This window comes from Enhydra lutris, unplaced genomic scaffold, assembly GCF_002288905.1.
Source record: "Enhydra lutris kenyoni isolate GAN:26980312 unplaced genomic scaffold, ASM228890v2 scaffoldscaffold33, whole genome shotgun sequence".
Classification (NCBI taxonomy): Eukaryota; Metazoa; Chordata; class Mammalia; order Carnivora; family Mustelidae; genus Enhydra; species Enhydra lutris.
Window position 1 is genome coordinate 16,300,308 of NW_019154117.1, and position 23,687 is coordinate 16,323,994.

General features: G+C 42.8%; 1 protein-coding gene across 2 annotated transcripts in view; it reads left to right on the top strand.

The window, feature by feature from the left end:
- The window catches only part of LOC111153546 (proprotein convertase subtilisin/kexin type 5), a 455,156-nt gene that overhangs the window by 66,121 nt on the left and 365,348 nt on the right, over positions 1–23,687 (top strand). For both annotated transcript variants that reach the window (XM_022512624.1, XM_022512625.1), the window contains exon 3: positions 20,997–21,110. In XM_022512624.1, coding sequence (XP_022368332.1) covers positions 20,997–21,110 — 114 coding nt within the window. The remainder of the gene's footprint in view (positions 1–20,996; positions 21,111–23,687) is intronic.

Below are 23,687 nucleotides of genomic sequence, written 5' to 3' on the forward strand. Positions count from 1 at the left end.
AGCCAACCTGCTAGGACTGTTACAGGGATTACATGATGGGGTTTATAGACAGCGTCTTACTCATAGAAGGTGCCCGGTAAATTGTGGCTGTCATTATTGGCACTATTTTCATGAGTCACCTTTCTCTTTTTCTGGAAACACGACCGTATAAAAGCAAAGTTTAAAGAGACGGTGAGGCTGTGGCTCACAGGTTAGCGTTTTGGGGAAACTCGATCTGACATAATCAAGAGATTGCCCTGCTAACACCACTCTACGGGAAAAATCCTTTAATCCTGGCTCTTCTGGGCCGCAGACTTTGGCAAACCCACAGAACTCACAGCTTTCCTCTGCGCTTATTCTCACATTTCTAGTTCTAACAATTTACAGTGAAAATCTAAGGCGCTTTTGTGTTTAAAGTAAGCATCTTGGAGGAGGAACTGTAGAGGGGCATCTTTACCTGAATGGTTTTGTTGACGGTGTCTGCTGCATGGAGTGTCCTGACATTTACTTCCTGTGGTCCTTAGCCAACATAAAGAGGCATAGACTCGGTGCCAGGCTGGGGAGGGGCGGCTCGTGTAAGAGCGTTTGCTTGAGTTCCTTTTTACTTTTGGTTAAAGAGTAATTCAGCGATTGTGTATCATCTAGTGGAAAAGCATGGGCTTTTCAGTTGACATCCCAGCTCTCGTATCCACGTGGTTAAGTTGGGACACTTTGCTGGGCATTTGGAATCTTCAGTGCTCAGTCTGAGAGATGGGCACAATATCCAACCTTTTGTTAAGAGGATTAGAGGTGAGGTAGGTCGAGTGCCTGGGACTGATACTGTGGATCTTGGCAAGCAAATGTGGGGACACTGGGGGCTGTTGTTCTCCTCTCTCGAGGGAACATGCTTAACAGTGCCTGGGGTGGGATGGTATGGGCCAGGATACCCGAAAAGTCTAAATTCCGTACCTAGGTAGGTCACCTCATAACAGGGGGAACATCCTGTGGCAAGAATACCAACCGGTCAGGGCTCTAAGAACTTATATTGCAGTGTTTTTCTTTTTCTTGATATCTTTTACCTCAAGAGAGTGAACGTTTATTGCTCGGCTAATGTGTTTGAGAACATTGAGAGTGTTCTCAGAACACTCTGCCTGACATTATCTCAGTGTGCCTGAATATTTTACACACATCTTGAGATAAAAACAGTGACATAACACTTGTGTTGAGAACACAGTTGAAAAAAAAAATGCCAACATTGGAGTGAGTTCTTGGGTGGGTAGTGTCACCCCGCCAAAAACTGGCTTCGCTAAGCCCAGAACCTGGGTTGTTTGTCCCTGATATTGGGTGGTTACTAGGTGTGTGCATGTTTTCGAATGACTGACGGAATACGGCCCACAAATACCAATGCGTGACTAATAACAGAATTTGAGTTTGATGAATGCCATTATTAATTCATGGTTCATTTCAACTTCACATAGTAAGCCCGTACCACGTACTTACTGTCTGTGTGTAACAAGGCAATTTCCTTGTAGGCCCATATTCCGAATCAGTACTTCATTGCCAGATTATATAAAGCTAAAAGTTTGTTTTAAAGAGCACCTTTGACATTGGGGAATGTATGTGCTATGGTGAGTGCTGTGAAGTGTGTAAACCTGGCGATTCACAGACCTGTATCCCTGGGGCTAATAATACATTATATGTTAATAAAAAAATAAAAAATTATAAAAAATAAAAATAAAATAAAGAGCAACTTTGTCTCTTCTTGCCCATATTTGGTGGGGAATGGGGGAGGGTGTCATTATCCATATTGGTTCAGTGATCCTACAGGCCAAGCATCCAGTGTTAGGCTGTGTAATGGTGGTGAAAAGGCAGGCCCAAGAGGAGAAAGACCTTTCTTATCACACACAAAAAGTATAACCTTGCTTGGATTCAAGTTCCTCATTTGTAAAATGAAGGGTTTGAGCTTGATGATCTCTAAGATCCCTGCCCGAATGGTCAAGGATCCATGGCAGAACACAAGAAGTGAACTAAAGAAAGCATACCGTTGGCCTTTGTCTTGTGTTTATTGGTGACTTCTTTGGTAAGGCTATTTTCCCCTTCCTTAGCTGTTTGAACAAAGACTAAAAGGTGTAGAAAGCTAGCTGTTAGCTTTTTTTAAGTCACTGATTCCAGAATGGGAGGGAATTCTTGGGAAAAACGGTAACCCGAACTTCCCAGCTGCCTCCCCGAGGGCCCTGGATTCCCAACAGAGATGCTGTTTGCAGTTAGGGAGCAGACTCCAGCATGTTGAGGCATCCAGGCCTTGTTGGAGAGACACGGCAGGGGGTACATGAAATACAGGAACAAGGAGCCGGGGTTTGCCCTGTGAGGCCATGTTGGCTGCCCTGGGCCCTAGTATCCGCTAATGCATCTAGAAGTTACTCTAGGGTAATTCTTTGGGGGCATATCAGCCAGTCCTGAGGCAGGACTGGAAGGGCCATGGTTTCTCACCCTGGAGAGACAGAGAGAAAGGAGAAATTTCTCTAGAAGTCTTTATGGAACTCAGTCTTAGCAGGTGGTTTACCAACTGGGAAAGGGCCACAGCGCCTGTTGGGCATTGTGGTAGGAGTGATTGGGGAACAAAACTCTAACCGTCGAATCATATTCTGGAGAGTATGGGGTAGCTCAGAGGTGAAAAATGACCTCACACTTGTCACTCCCCTAGACAGTGGTTTTTAAATACCTACTTAAGATGGGGTATTGAGTACGCCACCCCAAACCAAAAACTCTCTATCCCAACCTTATGAGAATGTGCTCTTGAAAAATCTCCTTTCTTGCTCTAGAGACTGTTAGGTTTGTAGTGGCTTCATGGATTTCCAGACAATTCAGTGAACTGCCGGTGGATTGACCCATGTTTGAACCCCCAGCATGTCCTCCTGACCTGTCGCTAAACATAAGACAATTTTGCCCCAGACTGATGGTGCGGGGGAGGGTGTGGGTTGGAAAGGAAATATTTTCTATCATCCCTACTGTGTGCTCTGCACGTTGGGTCACAAGAAGATGAGGCAACTGATAATGAGATGGGTCCAGTCCCTCCATCAGGTGACAGAGTAAGTGTTGCTTCCTAGAATTAAATCTAGAGCCATCTAGTTTTGTCACCCCTATTTCTACACAACAAATACTGGGAAACCACTCATGGCTGCAATTTCTTTTATGTAAAGGAAAAGTAGTCCTGTCCCTACCTGGCTTCTGGTCCCGTTGGTCTGGGTCATAGCCCGTCTCAGTAGACAGGAAAACTCCAAAGGGAAGGGGCTATTTCCCCTGGAGTCTTGCTACACCTACAAGGTGACAGGTGTGAGCCACAGCCCTGAAGCAACTAAGAGGTGCTGAGATGGACAGATTTTAGCAACAGCACTTGAGGATGAGGATTCCAGGTTTCTGTAGGGTCAACCCACTTCCCAGAGCGCAGTGTGAGAATATGCTGAAGCCTTCAAAAGGTTGCAGGAACGAACATTTGAGAGAAAGAAGGGACCAAAGGGAATCTTCTGTTGCTAAGACATGTGCCCCTTGGTGTTACAATAAGTCCACCCACTGGGCTGTGAGCGATGGAGGGCAGAGACCAGCCTTCCAGTTAATTGTCAGCAATTAACTAAATTGTCTTCCCTGTTCCGGGAAGGCAGAGACTTGCTGGTGGAGTGCCTGATAAACCTGTGCCAGGCGTGTGACAGGTGCTCAGCGAAGGAGTGTTGAACCAAACTGATTTGAAAGTTGAGCAAGGATTACCTGTATCCTCAAGGGTTGAAGTCAGTTCCAGGAACTATACCAGTTCCCCGGAAGTGGCCTTGACTGCCAGTCTAAGTACGTTACAAAGTCCTCTGTAGGAATAGACAGATTAATTCACTTAACAGGCACTTCACATCCCTGGTCCGCCAGGTGACCTGCCAAATGCCAGGGACAGTGATACGGAAAATATGGTCTCTTCCTTCTAGGAATGTGTGCTTTCATGGAGAAACCCGGCAAATAATTAAAATGCTTCTTAATTGTAGTTGTGGGAGAGAGAACCAGGTGCTCAGAAAATACCATAGAAGGAAAGACGCCCCCACCAAGGAGGGTGCTGGGATGAAGGAATTTACTTACTGAGGTCCTCTGGCAAGTGCTTGGAAGGTGTAAGAAACAAGGGCCAAACTTGATAGAAATCCCAACAGGAGGATTCGGGATCTCAGTAAGCAAGAGAAGACAAAGTAAGGGTCTAAGTTAGGCTTAATGGCTAAGGAAATGCTAAAAGTGGTCCGATCTGATTTTCTCAAGGAGACAGACTTACCAGCTCTCTTGTCAGTGGTTGGGACCATGTGGAATGGTTTGTGGAATCCTTTGTGACCTTCTTTGTTGTGAGCTTATTTACTTACTTGCATTACCGCAGACCTCATTATGTACATTGCTTGTTTGAACTTGGTTTTGGAATATTCTAAGACCTCAGTGTTCATTAGGATTCTTCTTCGAAGGATCTTGAAATCTACTTTGATGAGAAACATCCTGGCTGCTCTCAGTGGAGCTCTGACATCAACATAGCTTTCCTTGGTTCCAGTCTTCAAGGCTACTGCTGATGACTCCGTCAGAAAAAAAAAAAAAAAAAAAAGGTTGAAAATTGATCTGCATAAAACAATGAAAATTCCTAAAACAGCTTTAATTATTTTTTTAATGATCTGGTTGCCAACTCTTGAAGGTTAATGCAGATCATCCTAACGCTAGACAAAATGTAGGTCTAAAAATTTCAGAGACTGCGTAGAATTTTACTAACCAAGGGATCTCCAGTCCTTTGAGAGTCTTCTTGGGTTACTGTATTCGAGACATGGCCCACTTTGGAGGGTAGAGAGGAGGGGGCCTAGAGCACTGATTGGTGCCATGGCTTAACACCTCCTTCCCCCTTTGCTGGACTTGGTGGCAACTTTCTCACCCCTGGGGTCAAATCCCTCATCTGATTTTAACCTGTAAACTCGTAGGGAAGGAAAGTGAAATCAAAGAGGTACAGGGCTGGATAAGAGCAGATCTCCTGACTTCTGGTCTGGTGTGCCTTTATAAAACTTCATGCTCAGTGTCACACTTGGTCATCTGGGACTAAACCGGAGCTTGCAGCTCTTGGGCTAATGAAAGAATTCCACTCCTCAGGGGGCATCGTTTGGCACAGCAATGCCTTCATTGCATGGTGGGTATTCCCGTGCCGGGAACTGTGCTAAGCATTTGACGTGAAATCAACTCATTTACTCTTTGGATCCAATTACCTTCCCCATTTGACGTCCAGAGGTTAAGTAACTTGTCTGAGGTTAGCCTGCTTTTCAAGGGACGAGCAAGAATTCTGCAACACGGGCTCCTTGGACTATAGAGACCCAACTTTTAATCAGTAACCGTCATGTCTCCCTTTGTCTCATCTCATCTTGTCAATTCTGTTTAATTCAGAGCAGCGGGGTAACTAAGGATTTTAGTCGCGATGAGTTCTTTTTGTTCTTGTTTGTTTTTTTAATTTGGGAAATTTTCAGACCTTGAACTTCATGTGCTCTTAAATTACAAGTCAGAAGTGCCCTTGAGGGGGAAACAGAGGATTTTTGTCGTCATTGCCAGTACTGGGCTAAGAATTCTCTTCCTGATTCAGATTTTTATTTTTCACTCGTTCGATACTTCTCCTGCCATTTGCAGACTCAGTGCGTGTCTTAACCCATTTTACAGTGCTTCTAGCTGAGTCACTGAAGACCTACCTCTGCAAAATTCCTTGGGTGGATGATAAAAGCTCCAACATGACTCTGTTTTCTATCCTCTCTCCCCTCCTTCCCTCACCCTTCACCCAGGAAGGCCTCTAGTATAATAATGGGATCAGCTTTGACTAAGCTCCAGACATAGAAATGTTGCAATGGCCTAAAGGAAAGAGAAGAAGATGTGCCCCCAACCTCTTCCATCAGCCACATACTTCAGAAGGGAGCTGCTGCTGGGGCGCCTGGGTGGCTCAGTGGGTTAAAGCCTCTGCCTTCGGCTCAGGTCATGATCCCAGGGTCCTGGGATCGAGCCCCGCGTCGGGCTCTCTGCTCAGCAGGGAGCCTGCCTCCCCCTCTCTCTCTGCCTGCTTCTCTGCCTGCTTGTGATCTCTCTCTGTCAAATAAATAAATAAAATCTTTAATTAAAAAAAAAAAAAAAGGGAGCTACTGTGCTCTGTGGAAACAGACCTGGGCATGGGTTTACTTCATCGGAATGGTTTCAGGTCCCTTACTATCCAGTGACTTGACTTCCCTGTGCCTCAGGATCCCCACTGGTTAAACGATGATCTTTTCTTGGGACATGTGGGCGGTATAAACAAACAGTAGGTAGACCTTATTTTGCACAGAACACGAACAAAAGAGCAAGTAGATGTGCTTCCCAAATCATTGTCGCCAACGATTTCGAGACCCATTGGAAATCAAAGGACTGGAAAAGCCTACGACCGTCTGTGTGATTTATCCCTTAGCTCAGCACATGATCACTTCCTTGGTTTCTCCTGAGCCTAATCCTGTCTGAAAATGTCATAAAATTGTTTCCCTCCTCTTTCCAGTAAGAGTAACTGAGAGCTTGCTTTTCTGGTTTCCTTTATATGTATGGGGCTGGGCCAGCAATGATTCCTGTAAGAGCAATGAATACAGTCCTCCCTTCTCTAAACCCCTATGTGGGGCCCACTCTGGGCAAGGCACCGCGTGGCTGCTGTAGGGGGTCGAAGATGGTCTGAGGCTGCCCTCGCCCTCTTGGACCTTCACGAAATCATGGGATAATCCTCAAACTCTCTCTGGCTCCGAGGACCGCAGTTTATCCTCTGCCTTCCCTCACCGGGAACCAAGCTGCTAAATGTCACCCTCAGCGAAGTCTCAGGAGCGCGCTTGGGTGCGACAGTTTTGATGGCCCGTTCCCCGGTAGCCAAGACTCGGTAGGGTTGCTGGGAACTGTGGCCCAGGCCGGCTGCCGCTCCGGTGCTGAGAGCCCGAATGTGCCAGAGAGGAGCTCGGCGGAGGTGGGGCGGGGGGAGCCTAGAGACGATTGCTGGCAGCCCCCGGGTACGTGCGGTAAATGCATCACATTTCCATGAACATTGACACAACGGACTCCGGGGTAAGGCATCCAAAACACACAGCGGGAAAGAAGGAAGCTGGATGGGGGAGAGCCTCCGCTCCTGGGTCTTCACGCTGAAAATGTGTCAGGTTTGATGACAGTGATGAAAATGTGTTTTCTCTCTCCTTCCTTGAGCCTCGGCCCCGGGGCTCCTGTCACTGACTGTGGTGGGTATGAATCACGAGCTCAGGGAGAGGGAGGCCCGTTGGAGGGACTTAACACTCCTCTGCCATGTCAGCGGGCCACCGGGGAGCTGGGAGCCGGCTCTGCCTCGCCTTCGCGGGGCGCAGGTGGAACCCCCAGCCTGTGCCCTCCAGCATCACGTCCCGTGCCAGATTTTTATGGGCTCTGACCTGCAGGTTTTGTCAAGTACCACCTCGCTGGAAGCCTCCTTGGTGGTTTCTGCGGTGAGGGAATGACCCTGAAATTGAGAAAACATTTGGTTTGCTTTGGGCAACGGGATCTAGGTGGGAATATGCCAATTTTTTTCCTGTTTGGCCTGGGGATTTTGGACCACGTTTTCCCCCCGAGGCTCAAAGGCAGGCTTCTCCCCTTCCCTGACCAAAGTAGCTGTTTGCTAAATATTTCAGGGGGAGATGAGGGTATAGAAGATCTGCCACAATTCCAGTGTTTTTGTTGCAAAATACCCCTGCCCTCCCTGCCTAGTATAAGGTTAAGAGTTCCGGGGATTAAAAAAATATATATATAATAGAAACCCAAGTCAGACACCCACTCCAAAGACAGAACTTTCTCATTTCTCTCTGCTGTTTGGCGAGGGGGGGGCCCACCGTGGGGCTCTTCATCCAGACTTCTCCCCACCGGTGACTTCATACTACTTATGGATTTTTTAGCTCATTTTAGGTTTAAAAAATGTAGATGAACCTCCAAAGAACATAGAACATTTAAGCAGACCTCATGCATTTGCCCCTAAAATTACATATTTATCTTCTAGCAGCAGGGGAAGAAAAGACATGGACTTTTAATCCAAACCCCGTTTGATTCATAGCTGGAGCTCGCCAACCTAACAATTGGTACTTTCTTGATTTCCGAGATTTGAAATCTTGACAATGAAGAGATTTAAGAGAAAGATTAAAAATCGGAAGTGACCGGAATATTGAGAACGCCTCACATTGAGAAAAGGAATTCAGTGGGTGAAATGAAAACTTGGGGTACCTGACGGTGAAGTTAGGGGGTTCACCCTCCCACCCCCTACTTCGATCTTTCCAGTGTGGTCCAAATCGTAGAAGTAGGGTCCATGGAAATTTAGAAACAAATGCCATTGTTATTTATATTTAAATAGCTAGGAAAACAAGTCATTCTGTGCAGTGAAGCTGTATTAGTCAGTGGGGAAGAGTTTTTCTCCCCATGTGAATAGAACTTTCAGGATCATTGTTTGTGAGCCATGGAATGAAGAAGCAAGATGCTGACATACTTTGGAGACTTAGCAGATCACCCCGTGTCCTCTGCATGGAGAAATAAGAATGACTCCCTTTCCTTTGCCAGAATTTGCCTCTTTTTTGACTAATCTCAGCTGAATCAAACAATTTCTCCACTCTGTGCAAAATAATGCTCGTCTTCGTATTCACTTGATAGGCAAGGGCGTTCAGTCTTTGCAAATGCGGGTCTGGGAATATCCTGACTGATTGATACAGAGTTGCAGGATCCGTCAAAGAGAACCAAAATCCGTCAAGTGATTAACACTTGGTGGTAAGGTAAAATTGTCACTCTTTCAGGTGTCCCCACCTTCCCAGGTGCTAAGGACAGAATGAGATGTAACTTGTCATGTCAAATAGGTTTTATTCCATTGCCTTGGCTTTCAAATTGCTTAGAGGATGATTATTCAAAAAAACAAATAGAGCATGAAGTCATGCCCCTGTATTTTTAGTGCAGTGATAATCTTGATCCCAGAGTGAAGCTGGAGGGAATTATGTACTGTCCCAGTTTAATCCCTGAATTAAGATTGCATTTAATCAAAAGTGTGAATTTAACCCCAGGTGGCATTCAGACAAGTAGGATTAATTTTAGATATTCTAAAATTTACTTTAGAATTCTGTTTTCCTTGTAATACTTTTAAGCAATCAAAATTGTTTTCAAATTGCTTAAATTAATTGTCCTAAAGTTCCAAATAGAAGAAACTGAAATCCAAGTTAGAATATGCAAGATTCTGGGTGCCTGGGGGGCTCCGTTGTTAAGTGTCTGCCTTCGGCTCCGGTCATGATCCCAGAGTCCTGGGATGGAGTTCCACATCGGGCTCCCTGCTTGGCGGGAAGCCTGCTTCTCCCTCTCCCACTCCCCCTGCTTGTGTTCCCTCTCTCGCTGTCTCTCTATCAAATACATAAATAAAATCTTAAAAAAAAAAAAAGAATATGCAAGATTCTTTTGAAATAATTTTGCTATTCAACAAGTTCTCTAATGAAATCACATCACCACGTGCTGGGTTTATGTGTGCACATGTGCGCGTGTGCGCACACACACACACGCTTTTTTTTTTTTTTTTTAATTCTGTTTTACCCATTGGAAAGCATTTTGGCATGACTAGGAATAGGAAGCTTTTTTTCTTTTTTTTCTTTGAGAGGGCAAATTAAACTTGTCTCAAGAAACAAGTGCATTACATTTGAGACAGATATATAAGTATCTTGCCTTCAGGGGATTTTAATAATGTTTAAAGAGGGACACATCAATGAGGAAATGAACCTGAAATCTTCTGAGATTAGCTTTCCTAGAAAGGTAAAGGTAAAACAAATACAATATATTATCATTGAAAGTCGGCAAGAAACTGTTGACGATGTTGCTGTTGATATTATTACTGGTGACCAGGATGGGCAAAGCCTTAAATTTTAATGTTTAAAAATAAGCTTTCTTTAAAGAAATAGGTTCTAACATTTTCTTTTCTCATCAGTTTCGCACCTCTTCTCATTTATCTTTGAGTTGGTTTCTAGTTATTGCCTTGATCTTTGTATTTCTCCCTCCATAAATGCTTTTAAAGATTTTATTTATTTATTAGAGAATGAAAAAGCAAACCAGAAGGGGCAGGGGCTGGAGGGAGAGGGAGAGAGGGAATCAAGCAGACTCTATGTTGCGCGTGGAGCCCGATGTGGGGCTTGATCTCATGACCTGAACTTAAAATCAAGAGTCAGATGCTTAATCAGTTAAGCCACCCAGGCGCCCCCATAAATGCTTGTAAAATCACACTTTGTGTGCTGAGTGATCTGACTGTGGACTAGTCCATGCCCACTAAAATGTGGGAGACTTACTTTACCACTGGAAGAAAGTATCACTAGCGCTCTGGATCCATCAAATTTATTTAATCTTTGGGTCTTTCTTGCAGGTTATGGGATGATGACTGGTATCCTCAGTAATGTTGCAGGTTCTCGACCTTTGTCAGCAACTACTTAATTCTTCTCTGTTTATCCATTTTAATTGTGGACCCTTTTTTGTTGCTTCTGAGATTTAGACTGGGGGTGGGGGGATGATCCCATCTCAAAAGATCAAAGTCTATAGAGCAATAGGTTCCAAGTTGAGGGCGGGGCTGGTTGTCAAACCAGGAAGGGTCCCATGATACATTAAAAATATATGGAATTTGCTTGTCAAGCCTGGTTTTTCTCAATATACCTTTAAAGGTTTTTACATTGTTCCATATCTGGTCAAGTTGAGATTTTAAGAACCTCATTTTTAATTTGTAATAAAATTTTACAACTTTTTTTTTTTTTCAAAAAAAGTCGATAAACAGCAAGCACCTATTAATAAAGTTCTTAATAATTTTAAAAATGGAATTATATATAGAAAGAACACATCCTTCATTAATATCTTAACATCTTCATTACTGGCAGCATAATCATCCTTGTGCTACCATCTAACTGTTGAAAAACAAAATATCCTATTATACTTGGTAGGATTAAGCAGATAAACCTTTTTTTGTACTCTCTCCAGTTTAAAATTTCCGGATTTTTTGAAATAACCAGAAAACTTAGATATACTGAAAAATGTATTAATGCAATATGAAAATACAGTCCATCCATCTCCAACTGTTTATGGAGGCCCTACTGCTAAACATTGCCCTTGATACTAGGGATACTAAGACCTAGTTCCTTTCTTCCAAGGAAATGGGAGGAAACGTGCCATATTAAGTCCTGCAGAGCCTCCATTTGTAAAACATACTATTTTGAGTCACACACCAATTTTAAGACATTTTACCTTACGAAAATATAGAATGCCAGAATTTATTGTGATTTTTCCCAGAGTGGCCAGGCTAATGAAGGGTGGTCTACCAAGAACTCATGTGGCCTGTTTTCCCATATCAGGACCCTGCACTGCCAATCTGTGGCATAGTCTAGTTAGTGCAGCTCTACCCACCACGTGTGTAAAGAACACACACTAGATAATTCTACATAGAGCCCCACCAGTATTACTTTGTTTTTAATGTAACCTGTTTCAGTGTTAAATTGTTTTTGCAAGGTTTGTCCAACAGGTAGGATGTCCTCTTTCAGAGTTGCAGAGGTGGTCGCTGATAATGGCTGAGGTGGCCAGATTAAGCAACTGTGTCTTCTGATACCTCATATGATGTTCTAAACCTGCTCCTACACCAAATACCATTTTCTGCCCCCTTCCCTTCCCCTGTACTTGAATAGCTCACACTTGGGACACTTTCTGCCCTAGAAATCATTTAATAGTTTTTCTGCTGTTTAGATGACATCGAACTTGTGACTTTTTACTGTACAAGGGAAAGAAAGGTCAGAATCTGCCTTACAGCCCCTTATTGGACCAGTTTATTGTGATGAGCGTCCCAAGGGTACAGTCCATAGATGTGGGCAAGGGTGTCCCCTGATGAGGACTTTCTTTAGGCTTCTTTTAGCTGAATTTGTTCCCATCAGCTGAAAAGGTGGTGAGTCTTCAGGGACATGCCTACCTTGAACCTGTGTCACTTTTAGATCGTATTTTTGTTGTCCAGAACCCCAGAACCGATGATCCGATGATGATCCGATGTTGATCTGATGTCTGTGAATCAGTTTCCGTGACCTGTGAGACCCTCATTCTTTATCCACTGGAGGGTGCAGTGCACTGCTGGTATACTCGCCCCTGGGCCCCGACGGATGGCCATGGGCATCTGTGGCCTGTGGATAAGCTGCAGACAAACACACAGACATCGGGTCATTCCAGGTCTTTTGCATGAACGACTCCTGTCGCCTGTAGTATTTTCTTCTGAGCCATTTGTATGACTGGGTTCTTATTCAGAATTCTATTAAAATTCTATTAAAATCCTTTCTCGACCACCTTCACTATAATATCGCCCTCCTTGACAGTCTCCAACACTGTATGCTAATTACTTTTTGTGCTATGAAAGTCTGTTACATAATCTTTTATTTATTTATGTGCTTATGCCTACCTTTCATTAGAATGGAAACTGCCCGAAAGTGGGAAATTGGTTATTTTGTTCGGTGCCATCCTATAGCAGTAGCTACTTTATATAGTATTTCTGGAGTGAATAGACAAAGGGTCTTGAAGGTGAGAGTAAATTTTGCTACTTTAATTGGATGCAACATTTATATTTTCGTTCCACATGTCCTCTTATCAGAAGTGGGGAGGGGAAAAAAAAACTGGAAACAAATTAGGAAATTAAATGTTGAGAAGCATGCACGGGTTAGTGGAATCACTTAAGGCGCAAAGTAGGACTCCAATTCCCTGAAAGTAAGTAACGTGGTTAGACCAAGGAGGCTACGAGTTTTCCACTAAACAAAGAGTGCTGGGAAATTGATGACCCACTTCTGAAAGTTTGGTGCTGTTGGAGAAAGCCAGCTAATTGGAAAATGTTACAGCAGTTAAAGTTTCTCACTTGGGCCTGTATTGTCTTCAGTTACACTGTTCTGAATGCGCATGCAGTGTTTATTTCACAACTTTCTTCTCAATGACCTTCCAAAATTGGTGTGATTCCTTGTATTCCCAGCTAGATGGTTCTCTAATATAAGACTCTGATGTTTACAGTCATTAAATGGGATTCAAAGTGCCTATCTCAAGCACATCAAGTAAAATCCTCCCTTTTGTTCACAAGTAGCTCTCTTAAGTAAGCAGGCTCCAAGCAATTGGTGTTGTTTTTGTTTTTTTTTGTTTTTTTTTCTTTTTAAAGTATGTCTCGAATGAAATACCGATGTCAATATTGAGTAACTTGCTAATTACCAGGTAGTTACTAACTGGGGTAAGGCTTAAAGACCACAATACCCTCGTTTAAGCACATACTTTTACTAGATTCTTTGCTTCTTTTACTGGTTAACTCTGAATTCTGGATCAGAGTTTTAGAAAAATTTTGGGATATGTTGGCTTCAGATTTTAGGGTTTGGGAGTGACTTGTCAGAAAAATTTGGGGATATGTTGGCTTCAGATTTTAGGGTTTGGGAGTAACTTGTCAGTACTTCATCGACCATTCTCTTTCACAGTGAATAAGTACACAGCCCTCGTGCACTTAACTGATATATGTATATATATTTTAATCAAGGCAACTCTGTATATTTTGTTCTCAAAGTCAGAGAAGAAAAAGGAGGGGAGAGATCAGTACATGCTCTTTTTTTTGCGCCCTGTTTTGTCGATGGTGCTCAAAGAAGGATACAAACTATGGAATCCTACATATTTTATTTCCTGGCAACAGCTTCATCAGATCATGAAAGGAATAATTTACTACACTCCTTTCTAAATATTAATCTCATATCTTCACGGAATGACTTAAGATCATTTATCACCTGAAGCACCTGTGTACCTTTATTGCATTTTGCACAAACTTTTTATTCCCAGTCAAATCGTAGAATAGAATATATAGATAAAATTTCAAAGCTAGAAGGAGACTAGAGGGCATATTTTGTCTGTCTTCTCTCATTTTACAGATAAAAAAGAGACCAAGAAGATTTTTGCAAGGTCACACAGGTGGCCGATGGCAAATCTAACAGTAGAAGCCAGTTTCCCCAAATTCCAACCACTTCTTTTTGTTATTTATCTGCATTTTCTCAATACTCGCGATGTTAAAACATTATACAAAGTCATTTGAGATGTTTTTTATATACTATTTTTCTCAGGCCTTCAAGAAAATATGTTGTAATTCACACATTCGGTCACATTTGAGATCATTGGACTATACGACAGTAATCAACCAATACAATATATATATGTGTGTGTGTGTGTGTGTGTGTGTGTGTGTGTGTGTGTGTGTGTGTATGTGTATACAGACATAAATACATATTTGGTGGGCAGCAAAGCAACGTTTATTGCACGATAATATGAAGCTCCTGAAGAGGGAGGGACCCTGAAAGGGTTGCCCCCCAATGGAACTTATTAACTCAAAAGAAATTTTAAGTTGTTTTTGTAGATAACATATTCACGTAGTCCAAAGGTAACAAAGTATTAAAGGGCATGTAGTAAAGGTTTCTCTCCTATACCAAGGGTTTTGTGTGTAATTACTGGAGAAATGTAAAGATTGTAGTGTTTTTCACAGACTGTGTCTTTATGTCTTTCTTTCTTTTTTTAAAGATTTTATTTATTTATTTGACAGAGATCACAAGTAGGCAGAGGGAGAGGAAGGGAAGTAGGCTCCCTGCTGAGCAGAGAGCCCAATGTGGGGCTTGATCCCAGGACTCTGGGATTATGACCTGAGCCTAAGGCAGAGGCTTTAACCCACTGAGCCACCCAGGCACCCCTGTGTCTTTCCTTTCATTTCAAGTTGTATCATGGAGACTGTTTTCTGCCAGTATATAACTTAGTTACATTGTCTTTTATGGTTGCATTGTACTCCAATGTATTGCTATGTCATGATTGATTAATCTCTTTCAGTATACATTCAGGTTGTTTACAACTTGCATTTACTACTAACAGCGCTTTAGTAAATAGACTTGCATATTTACATGTGTAAATAAATATGTAGGATAAATTCCTAAAAGTAGAATGACTTCTTATAAAATTTTTTTACATATTGTCCAATTACATTCCAAAGAGCTAGACAGATTTACATTCCCATCATCGTTACATGAGAGTGATTGTTATATCATGTCCTCACTAGTAGGATGTTATTTCTTTATATTGTTTTATCTGAAAGGTAGAAAAGTGATGATCTTGGTGTGGTTTTCATTTACTTTTGTCTTTATCTGCGTGAGGCTAGGCATATTTTTATATGAATAGTTTAGTTTAAGAAACTATCTTTTCAGAGATTACTGTACTCCTATCCTTTGCTTGTTTTCCTCCTGAATTTTTGTCTTACTGATTGCATAAACTCTTTATATATGACGGAAATAGCCTTTTGTCCATAGTAGAGGCTGGAAACTTTCCCCGCTTGTCTTTTCAGAGATTACTATGTTCCTATCCTTTGCCTGTGTTCTTACTGAATTTTTCTCTTATTGATTATAGCAACTCTTTATATATTAGGGAAATCACCTATTGTCTGTAGTAGGAGCTAGAAACACTTCCTGTTTGTCATCTGCCTCGCTTTTGAGGTTTTTTTGGCCATGCGACATTTTTTTACGTTGTTAAATGTAGCACTTTTTCTCACTTTTTGATTTGCATTATACTTCAACAAGTATCTTGCACGCTAAGATGATTTTTTCTAAATCTCCCATGTTTTTCAGGATACCTTTATGGTTTTATTTGTTTAGTTTTACATTTCAATATCATTCATTTGGAATTAGTCCTGATGTAAGATGGTCGCATGATTTCAGTTTTTATTTTTTTTCCCCCCAGTGGCTTGTTGTTGCAACATCACTTATGAAGGAATCTGTTTCTCCCCACATGATTTAGGAGAGCACCCTTATCATGTACTATATTTTCATATAATTTGGGGGTCAATTTCTTGACTTTCCATTCCATTAAAATCTGTTGACGTTTGCTACCAGTATAAGTTTTAATCATTAGTTTTAATATATTTTCATATCTAAAGGGCTACCTCCTCCCTACTACAAGGCACACTTTTAAAGTGGCACTTTTTAAAAAAAAAAATCAGCCTTATTGAGGCATAATCAACATAGAAAATTGTAAGGTATTTAAAGTGTATATTGTAGTGATTATATATATATATGATCATATATGTATATAAATAAATATATATATATTTATATGTATAAAATATAAGGATTTCCTCCATCTAGTTAATTGACATTTATCACCATATGTGTGTGTGTATGTGTGTGTGTGTATGTGTGTGTGTATATAGACATATACTAATTATTTTTTATTTTATTTTTTATTTGGTGAGAACATTTAGGTTCTCCTTCCTTAGCAGATTTCAATTATAGGACCCAGTGTTATCAACTGTCATCACCATTCTATTCAATCTTCAGTCATACACTAGATCCTGAGACACGACTCCCCTTCCTCTGGCAAATCCCTTTCTTACTCTTTCTACAAGTCTGGCTTTTTTTTTTTTTTTTTTTTTTTAAGAGTCTGCATATAAGTGATGACATGCAGTATTTGTCTTTTTTTGTGCTATCACAATTTGTTTTCCAAGTATATTTATATAGTAACTTCCATAATCTGTATTCCTAGAACTTCTTTTTTATCCTATTTCAGAAAGTTGTTAAGTTGCAAAATAATGGGATAGAAGCTCAACTGAGATGGTTGAGGGGAGGGTAGGTTTCCCAGAATGATCACTTAATGTGCTTTGCTTGACACGTGATATCTGATGAAAGAAAACCCCTTTCGACAAAGATTCTGGTGAGGCGGATGCCCCCTGTTCACTTGGGTCATATGGGGAGGAGAGCTGTGTTGGTAGAGGGAGGGAGTGTCCTTAAAACCATGGAGCGCACGTATGTCGAAGTTCGTGGAGGATACACTGATGACTTCAGAGGTCCTGTGGTTTTTGTGGTCTGGATTATCTGTAGTTCCTTCATATACAAGAAATAGAACCTTCCGAAGTTAAACCAATGGGGGAAAGCACACAGTTTTCATATTTTCCTGGGCTGGCCCTAGTTTTATGAAAATGAATTTCTAAGCATCTTTTCTATGCATTGGGGCCTCTTGGCAAAAAGTGAAATCTGTGTAATGCATTACCTCTGAGCTTTTTCTTAAAGGGCTCAAGGACAGGCATATGGATAATGGCTTAAAAATATAAAGCTAGTCTTTCCACTCATAGAAATCTTCCGATCCAAGAGGTGTTTTTCCCACTTTCCAAAATATGTAGGGCCATCTACTTATACTCATAAAGCACCAAGACAAAATACATGATATCTGACACTAAAACAAAACAAAACAAAACAAAACAACAACAACAAAAAAACCACTGTACTTTTCTTGCCTATTTCAGCCCTGTGATCAGACGGAGTGACTTGTAGTCAGATCTAGATGCCAACGTGCGTGCCACCTTCCAGCCACCAAGCCTGTAACTAAGCACTTTTGTTTGGTTAAATTACAGAAGGGATGCTGTTCTGTAAGATATTTTGTTCTATTTTTGAACCTGCAGTTCATCTCGGAAAATGGCTGTCACTTGGTTTTCTCACATACTTATCCCACATTTGTCTGTGTGTACGTGTGTGCTTCTGGGAAGCGCCGACTTCCAGGGTTGTTGCCGAAACAATGGTACACAACGAGACGCACCCCTACCCCCCACCCCAGCGTAGACTGGTTCTGCTCTCCAGCACTCCGTTTGAGATGACGCCCTGGGATTTGACACTTTCTGGTTTCGGTGCACATCTAGGTGGCGATTCAGAATTTATGGAGGCTCTGTTAGGAAGAGCCACTGCCAATGTAGGAGTAGTTTGGAAAGCGTTCCATTTACACAGATCTGCAGCCTTCTTTTACCACGCGCGCAAACATGTACAAGTTGAATCTCAACTGGGATACGCCTCAGACGGCAACGTAAGGATTGCACGTAGAATACGCCTGGTCAAAATTTTCACAAATGCTCTAATTAATAGAGCGATGGGCGTCATTCATGATGATAACTACATTTTTATGAAGTGGAGAATTGTGGAATATTCGCTTTTTTTTTTTTTTTTTTTAAGATTTATTTATTTAGGGGCGCCTGGGTGGCTCAGTGGGTTAAGCCGCTGCCTTCGGCTCAGGTCATGATCTCGGGGTCCTGGGATCGAGTCCCGCATCGGCCTCTCTGCTCAGCAGGGAGCCTGCTTCCCTCTCTCTCTCTCTCTGCCTGCCTCTCTGTCTACTGTGATCTCTCTCTCTCTCTGTCAAAATAAATAAATAAAATAAAATAAAAAGATTTATTTATTTATTTAATTTGACAGAGAGAGAGAGAGAGAGATCACAAGTAGGCAGAGAGGCAGGCAGAGAGTGAGGGGGAAGCAGGCTCCACACTGAGCAGAGAGCCCGGTGTAGGCCTCGATCCCAGGACCCTGAGATCCTGACCCGAGCTGAAGGCAGAGGCTTAACCCACTGAGCCACCCAGGCGCCCCAGGAATATTCGCTAAATCTTTCTTGGTAAAATGTTAAGTTCTTCAAAGCCGAAGACTGTTTTTGTTCGTCTTCATATTACCAGCACAGTGTCGGTGCCGAATAGACACTTAATGCTCATTGAATGAGTAAGTGGGCGAATGAAACACCTTCCATAGCAAGATTATTTGAAAGGAAGAGATTAAAATGTTTCCTGGAAATAGAAAAAGTGCATGCATGCCCGTACGTGCCGCTCCACGTTGAGAAAGAAATTGATTTTTTTCGCCTGTATTTTTAGAAGCCTGGTCACTTAAACATTACCCTCTTCATTGAGAAAAAATTTTACATGCATTGTTAATGCTGCATTAGTCTCGATGTGATTTCTAAAGAGCAGTCTCTCAAGTCCAGGAAAAAAACGAGATCCTTCTTTGCTTCCCTAACAGCCGTGGTCCAGTGGTTCAAAGAAAGATACACAATCCCTTCTCCCCAGTGCGCACAGGTGTGTGTGTTGGGGGTGGTGGTGTGGAGAATGGTTCAGTGCTAGGGAGTCACTTAATTCACATTAATTAAAACAGGAGTGGAAGCAGCTTTCATTTCCTAGAATATTATTTTTCGTTTATTGGCTTTTTTGCTGTCCTGATAATGTTGCCTATATTACCTGTTGCGGACGGCACATAGATGGTGCTTAGCTGCGATCCTAATCATAAATGGATTTTTTATTTATTTAGGAGGCCGTGTGATTCCATTTGCTTTGTTAGTGCTATAACTAGGAACTGGCTATTTAAATTCGTCTTGCGTATCAGAAGTCTCGTTGAATATATTTCCCGATATGAGAATCCGAGGAATTTATTAGCTTGGCTTTTGGCCTTAGTACCTTGTGTCGAGCAGTGCATTTAGAGCCCGTTAATCAGTGCCTTAGTAGCCCTTCTCCTCCAGCGATCTTTAATCAAGTGGGCAAAAGTGGTTTGGAGACTTTTACTCAATGGATGGATGTGGAATCGCTAGTGCACTACAAAATCTCCCTGCCCTCAATTTTTAATCCCTTTGTGTGGAGGAGGGATAAATGGTGGAACAGAACATTTTAGAGTATTGTGGCTAAAATGGCAGGAGCGATCGAACACAGGAGAACTTAGAAACAAATTGTAGAAGGCTACCAGGGCCGATAGGTCATTTCAGAGGCACCAGTCAAAATAGAACATGCTTGGGGCGCCTGGGTGGCTCAGTCAGTTAAGCCTCTGCCTTTGGCTCAGGTCATGATCCCAGGGTCCTGGGATCGGGTCCCACATCAGGTTCCTTGCTCAGTGGGGGCAGAGGAGCCTGCTTCTCCCTCTCCCTCTGCCTGCCGCTCCCCCTGCTTGTGCTCTTTCCTCTCTCTTTCTGACAAATAAATAAATAAAATCTTAACCAAAAAAAAAAAGGACATGCTTAGTTTTATGTTGCCATAGTAATGACCTGTTTTTAAATAAGTGCCCCCATACGTAGCCCTAATATTTAGGTTACAATTCGGTATTAAACTCAGAAGTGCTCAATTGCTTTGCTTCAGCCAAATTTGTGGCTAAATATTCTGAGTTGCTCAAGGGTGGTAGGTTTGAATTTGAGCTGGCACAGAGCCTTTGGCTCAGGCAATTGAGTGATTTCTCCAATTTAGTGCCATAGACGCTTTGGGGCTTTGGTTGTCTAATTTCCCAAATATTGCTTTTTGCACCAAACCGTGTTGTAGAAAGCCATTTCTTTAAAAAAAAAAAAAAAAAAAAAAAGGTAACCTATAACATTTGATCCCAGGATAGGTTTAAAATTTACTGTGTAATCCCAGAACATTAAAAAAAAAAAAATGTGTGTGTAGTCTAAGGCAAAGGTCATAAACTGTGGCCCCTGGGCCACATCCAGACTGTCCTTTGCTTCTCTAAGTAAACTTACTGGAACGTCGTCCCACCTGTTCGTTTATGTGTGTCTGTGGTGTAGGACAGCAGGAAGAGTAGTTACAGCAGAGATCCTATGACCTTCAAAGCCTAAAGCATTTCTGACCGGGACCTTTCTAGAAAAAGTATGTTGATCCTTCATAGAAGGGGAAAAAAAAAATTAGTATAAAAATTAACATGATCGGGTGCCTGGGTGGCTCAGTGGGTTAAAGCCTCTGCCTTTGGCTCAGGTCATGATCCCAGGGTCCTGGGATGGAGCCGCACATCGGGGTCTCTGCTCAGCAGGGAGTCTGCTTCCCTTCCTCTCTCTCTGCCTACTTATGATCTTTGTCTGTCAAATAAATAAATAAAATCTTTTTTAAAAAAATTAACATAATTTGCAACAAATTTTGAATAGAATACACTTTCTGAAGAAGCTAAAAAGTTAGCATGTTGTTGAGAGATAGGGATGACCTGTCATTAAAGACTAGAAAGTCGACCTGCGTTGAGAATAAAGGCGAACGAGGTCTCCGGAGACTCAGAGCCCCTAGACTGAGCATCGAGCTGCCGGCCCAAAGTCTGTGACTTGAACAGCCTTGGCTCAGGAGGGGACCTGCCCCCGACTGTCATTTGTGTTGTGCTAACCCTGGTGGAACTTGAACACTCACCACATGTCCTTCTTCTTGGCAGGTGGAGTGGATCCAACAGCAAGTGGTAAAAAAACGGACAAAGAGGGATTATGACTTCAGTCGTGCCCAGCCGACTTACTTCAACGATCCCAAGTGGCCGAGCATGTGGTATATGGTGAGGCCTGGCCTGGGGCGGTGTTGTGCAGGGGACGTCTTTGGGGTCTGGGAGGACACAGAAGCAGTTCGAGGGGACATTTTCCTGTTTCCAGACCCGCCACGGGAGATTGCTTGATGACTCGTGCTATTTTCTGGATCTTTTTGGAACTTAGCTCTTTGGTTCTAAGAAGGAAGAGAAGGGATTTGGGACTTACAGAACTTCTGTTTGAGAGCTTACTCTGTGTGGCTTTCTAAATCTGAGCCAGGGGATAGAAGGATATACTGAGGTGCAGACAGATACCCTTAGACCTACCAACAATCCTGTTCCTCTCTGATACCCGTTTTCTCTGCCTTGAAACCAGACTGGGTAGTGGATACTGGCTCCTTGGATTTATTGAAATGACCTTGCCCTGACTTAGGTCATCTGATAGGTGCCTGCCCACAGGAGATAATCCTTGATAAAAGCTAAGGAGAATAATATTTTAAACTAAGGATAAAATGAGTTGGAAAGTGAGTGTTCAGTGGTTCAAGCAAAAACTGTCAGTGAGGGGAATGTCCCTAAGTGTGGGGAAGAGCAGTCCGCCTGTCCACTTGACCTTGCCTCCTTTGAAGACCTACGTCTTTAGTCTCAGGGTTTTATGGTCACGATCACTGAGAACGATGTTACTTCTTCGTGAAATCCCCATGTCTCCAGTTTGCGCTGTAATCTACAAAGATACCTTTATCTTTTGTGGAAGTCTTGATTGCTCATTATTGCCAGGGGTTTCTCCCCTCATGTATTTTATTTTTTGCAGTCCCACCTCTCCTTCCCTTTAAATCCATAGCATTGTGTGAACCTGTCTTATGCTTTCCTGCCTTCACCCTTTTCATTCCGTCTGCCTGGGGGTCTCTTTCTGCCCTTCCCCACCACCTTAGCGGCCACTGGCCCATTCTTCAGGACACACGCCCAAGGCCCACGGCTTCCAGTCTCCGTTGTCCTCCCCTGTCCGCTCTTTCCTTCCTCGGCTGTCCTGGGCCTTCTGTCTCTGCTACACATGGCATCCTTCCCTTGGCTCTTTGTTTCCTAGCTGTCAATATTTTAATCATACTCCTCTGTTACACTGGGTGAGGGCTGGGGTCTCCTATCCCCCAGAGAACCTGACCCAGCACCTGGCAATGCCAGGAATTTGTGCTTATTGTGAGATGGTGGTGAAAGTGGTCGGTTTCTCCCCGTTTCCCTTTTCTCACTCTTACCTAGAAGTGGAGGGTTGTGGCAACGTTTGGGACCCAAAGAGAATTTTACATAGAAGACTCTTTCAGACATAACAGAAAAAAAGAGAGGAGGGAAAGAGAGAGAGTTCCCTAAAGCTAAGTTCAAAGGGAGGTGAGACTCCAAATAGCCTTTGAGTAGAAATCACCTGAGGGGACAGTAGACACTTGACAGCTCGTTAGCTCCAACACCAAAGAAGGGTGTGCCACATGAGAAGGCATTAGAATGCCTGTTGTCCAGGCTGACAAAATGATAAGAGTGCAGTGGGATTAAGAGGCAGGATGGAAGCAAAGTCCCTGTCCACTTCTGTTCATCAGGCCAGGGAGAGGCAGACCGTCCTCGCCTTCCATTTCTTCTTGCAAGAAAGAGCCAGACAGGACATGTGCACGTGTCCCACTGGATGGTTCACACAGATGGCAGCTTTTCCTGACCCTCTCCTCACTCCAGAAGGGCAGCCTGGGATCTGGTATGAACCATGGTCAAGGCATAACATGCTGACCAGCCCATAGAGTGAAATCTCTACCCACCCCCCAAGAACCATTGCCCTTTCTTTGGAAGTATGAGAAAAGGTTGAGGGAAGAGCTTTTGCCTGGGCATTTAAAATGTTCGGTGTTTTTCAACACCTATTTGATAATTCAAGTAGGTCACATTTTTATGGAGCCCTTCCTGTGTGCCAGGTAGATGTGCTCCTACTTTGAGTATGTTTGTAATGCAGTGTGAACAAAAGTATGTGTATGAATATTGGTCATTTTCAGAGTGAGGAATCGGTAGCTCCTGAAATTTAGACAACTTGCCTAAAATCACGCAGCCTGAAAGTGGTAGAGCGGAGCTACCAGACATTTAGGCAGGTGGACGGTGTCTGTGGGATCGACACGGCCTCCTGCCCTCACGCTCTGCTACTGACGAGCACTATCAGAAGAAAGACCCTCTGTTCCAGCCTTCCAGGAACTTCTACCCATAGAGAAATGGCTAAAATTCAAGGCGGAAGTGGGTGAGTGCCATGGCAGGTGGACACAGTCTCTTGGAACAACTCAAGGGTTAAAAAGTTTCCTATTAAGTAGTTGCTTTTCCCTTAACAAAAGGGATGGGAAATCAATCGCACAACTTAGGTTTATCTGTCGGGAGTAAGAGGACAGAATGAGAACTAGAACTTCAAGTCCGCCAACCTGGATGCAGATCCCCATTGCTTCACCCACTGTGTCCATGAGTGAATCACTTTAACTCGCCTCAACTATAAAATAAGCATATCTGGTGCTTACGTATTGGTTAGCTATCGCTGTGTAACAAATCACAGGACGTAGTTTTTGAAACAATTGCCTCATGGGTTCTGCGGGTCAGGCACTGAGG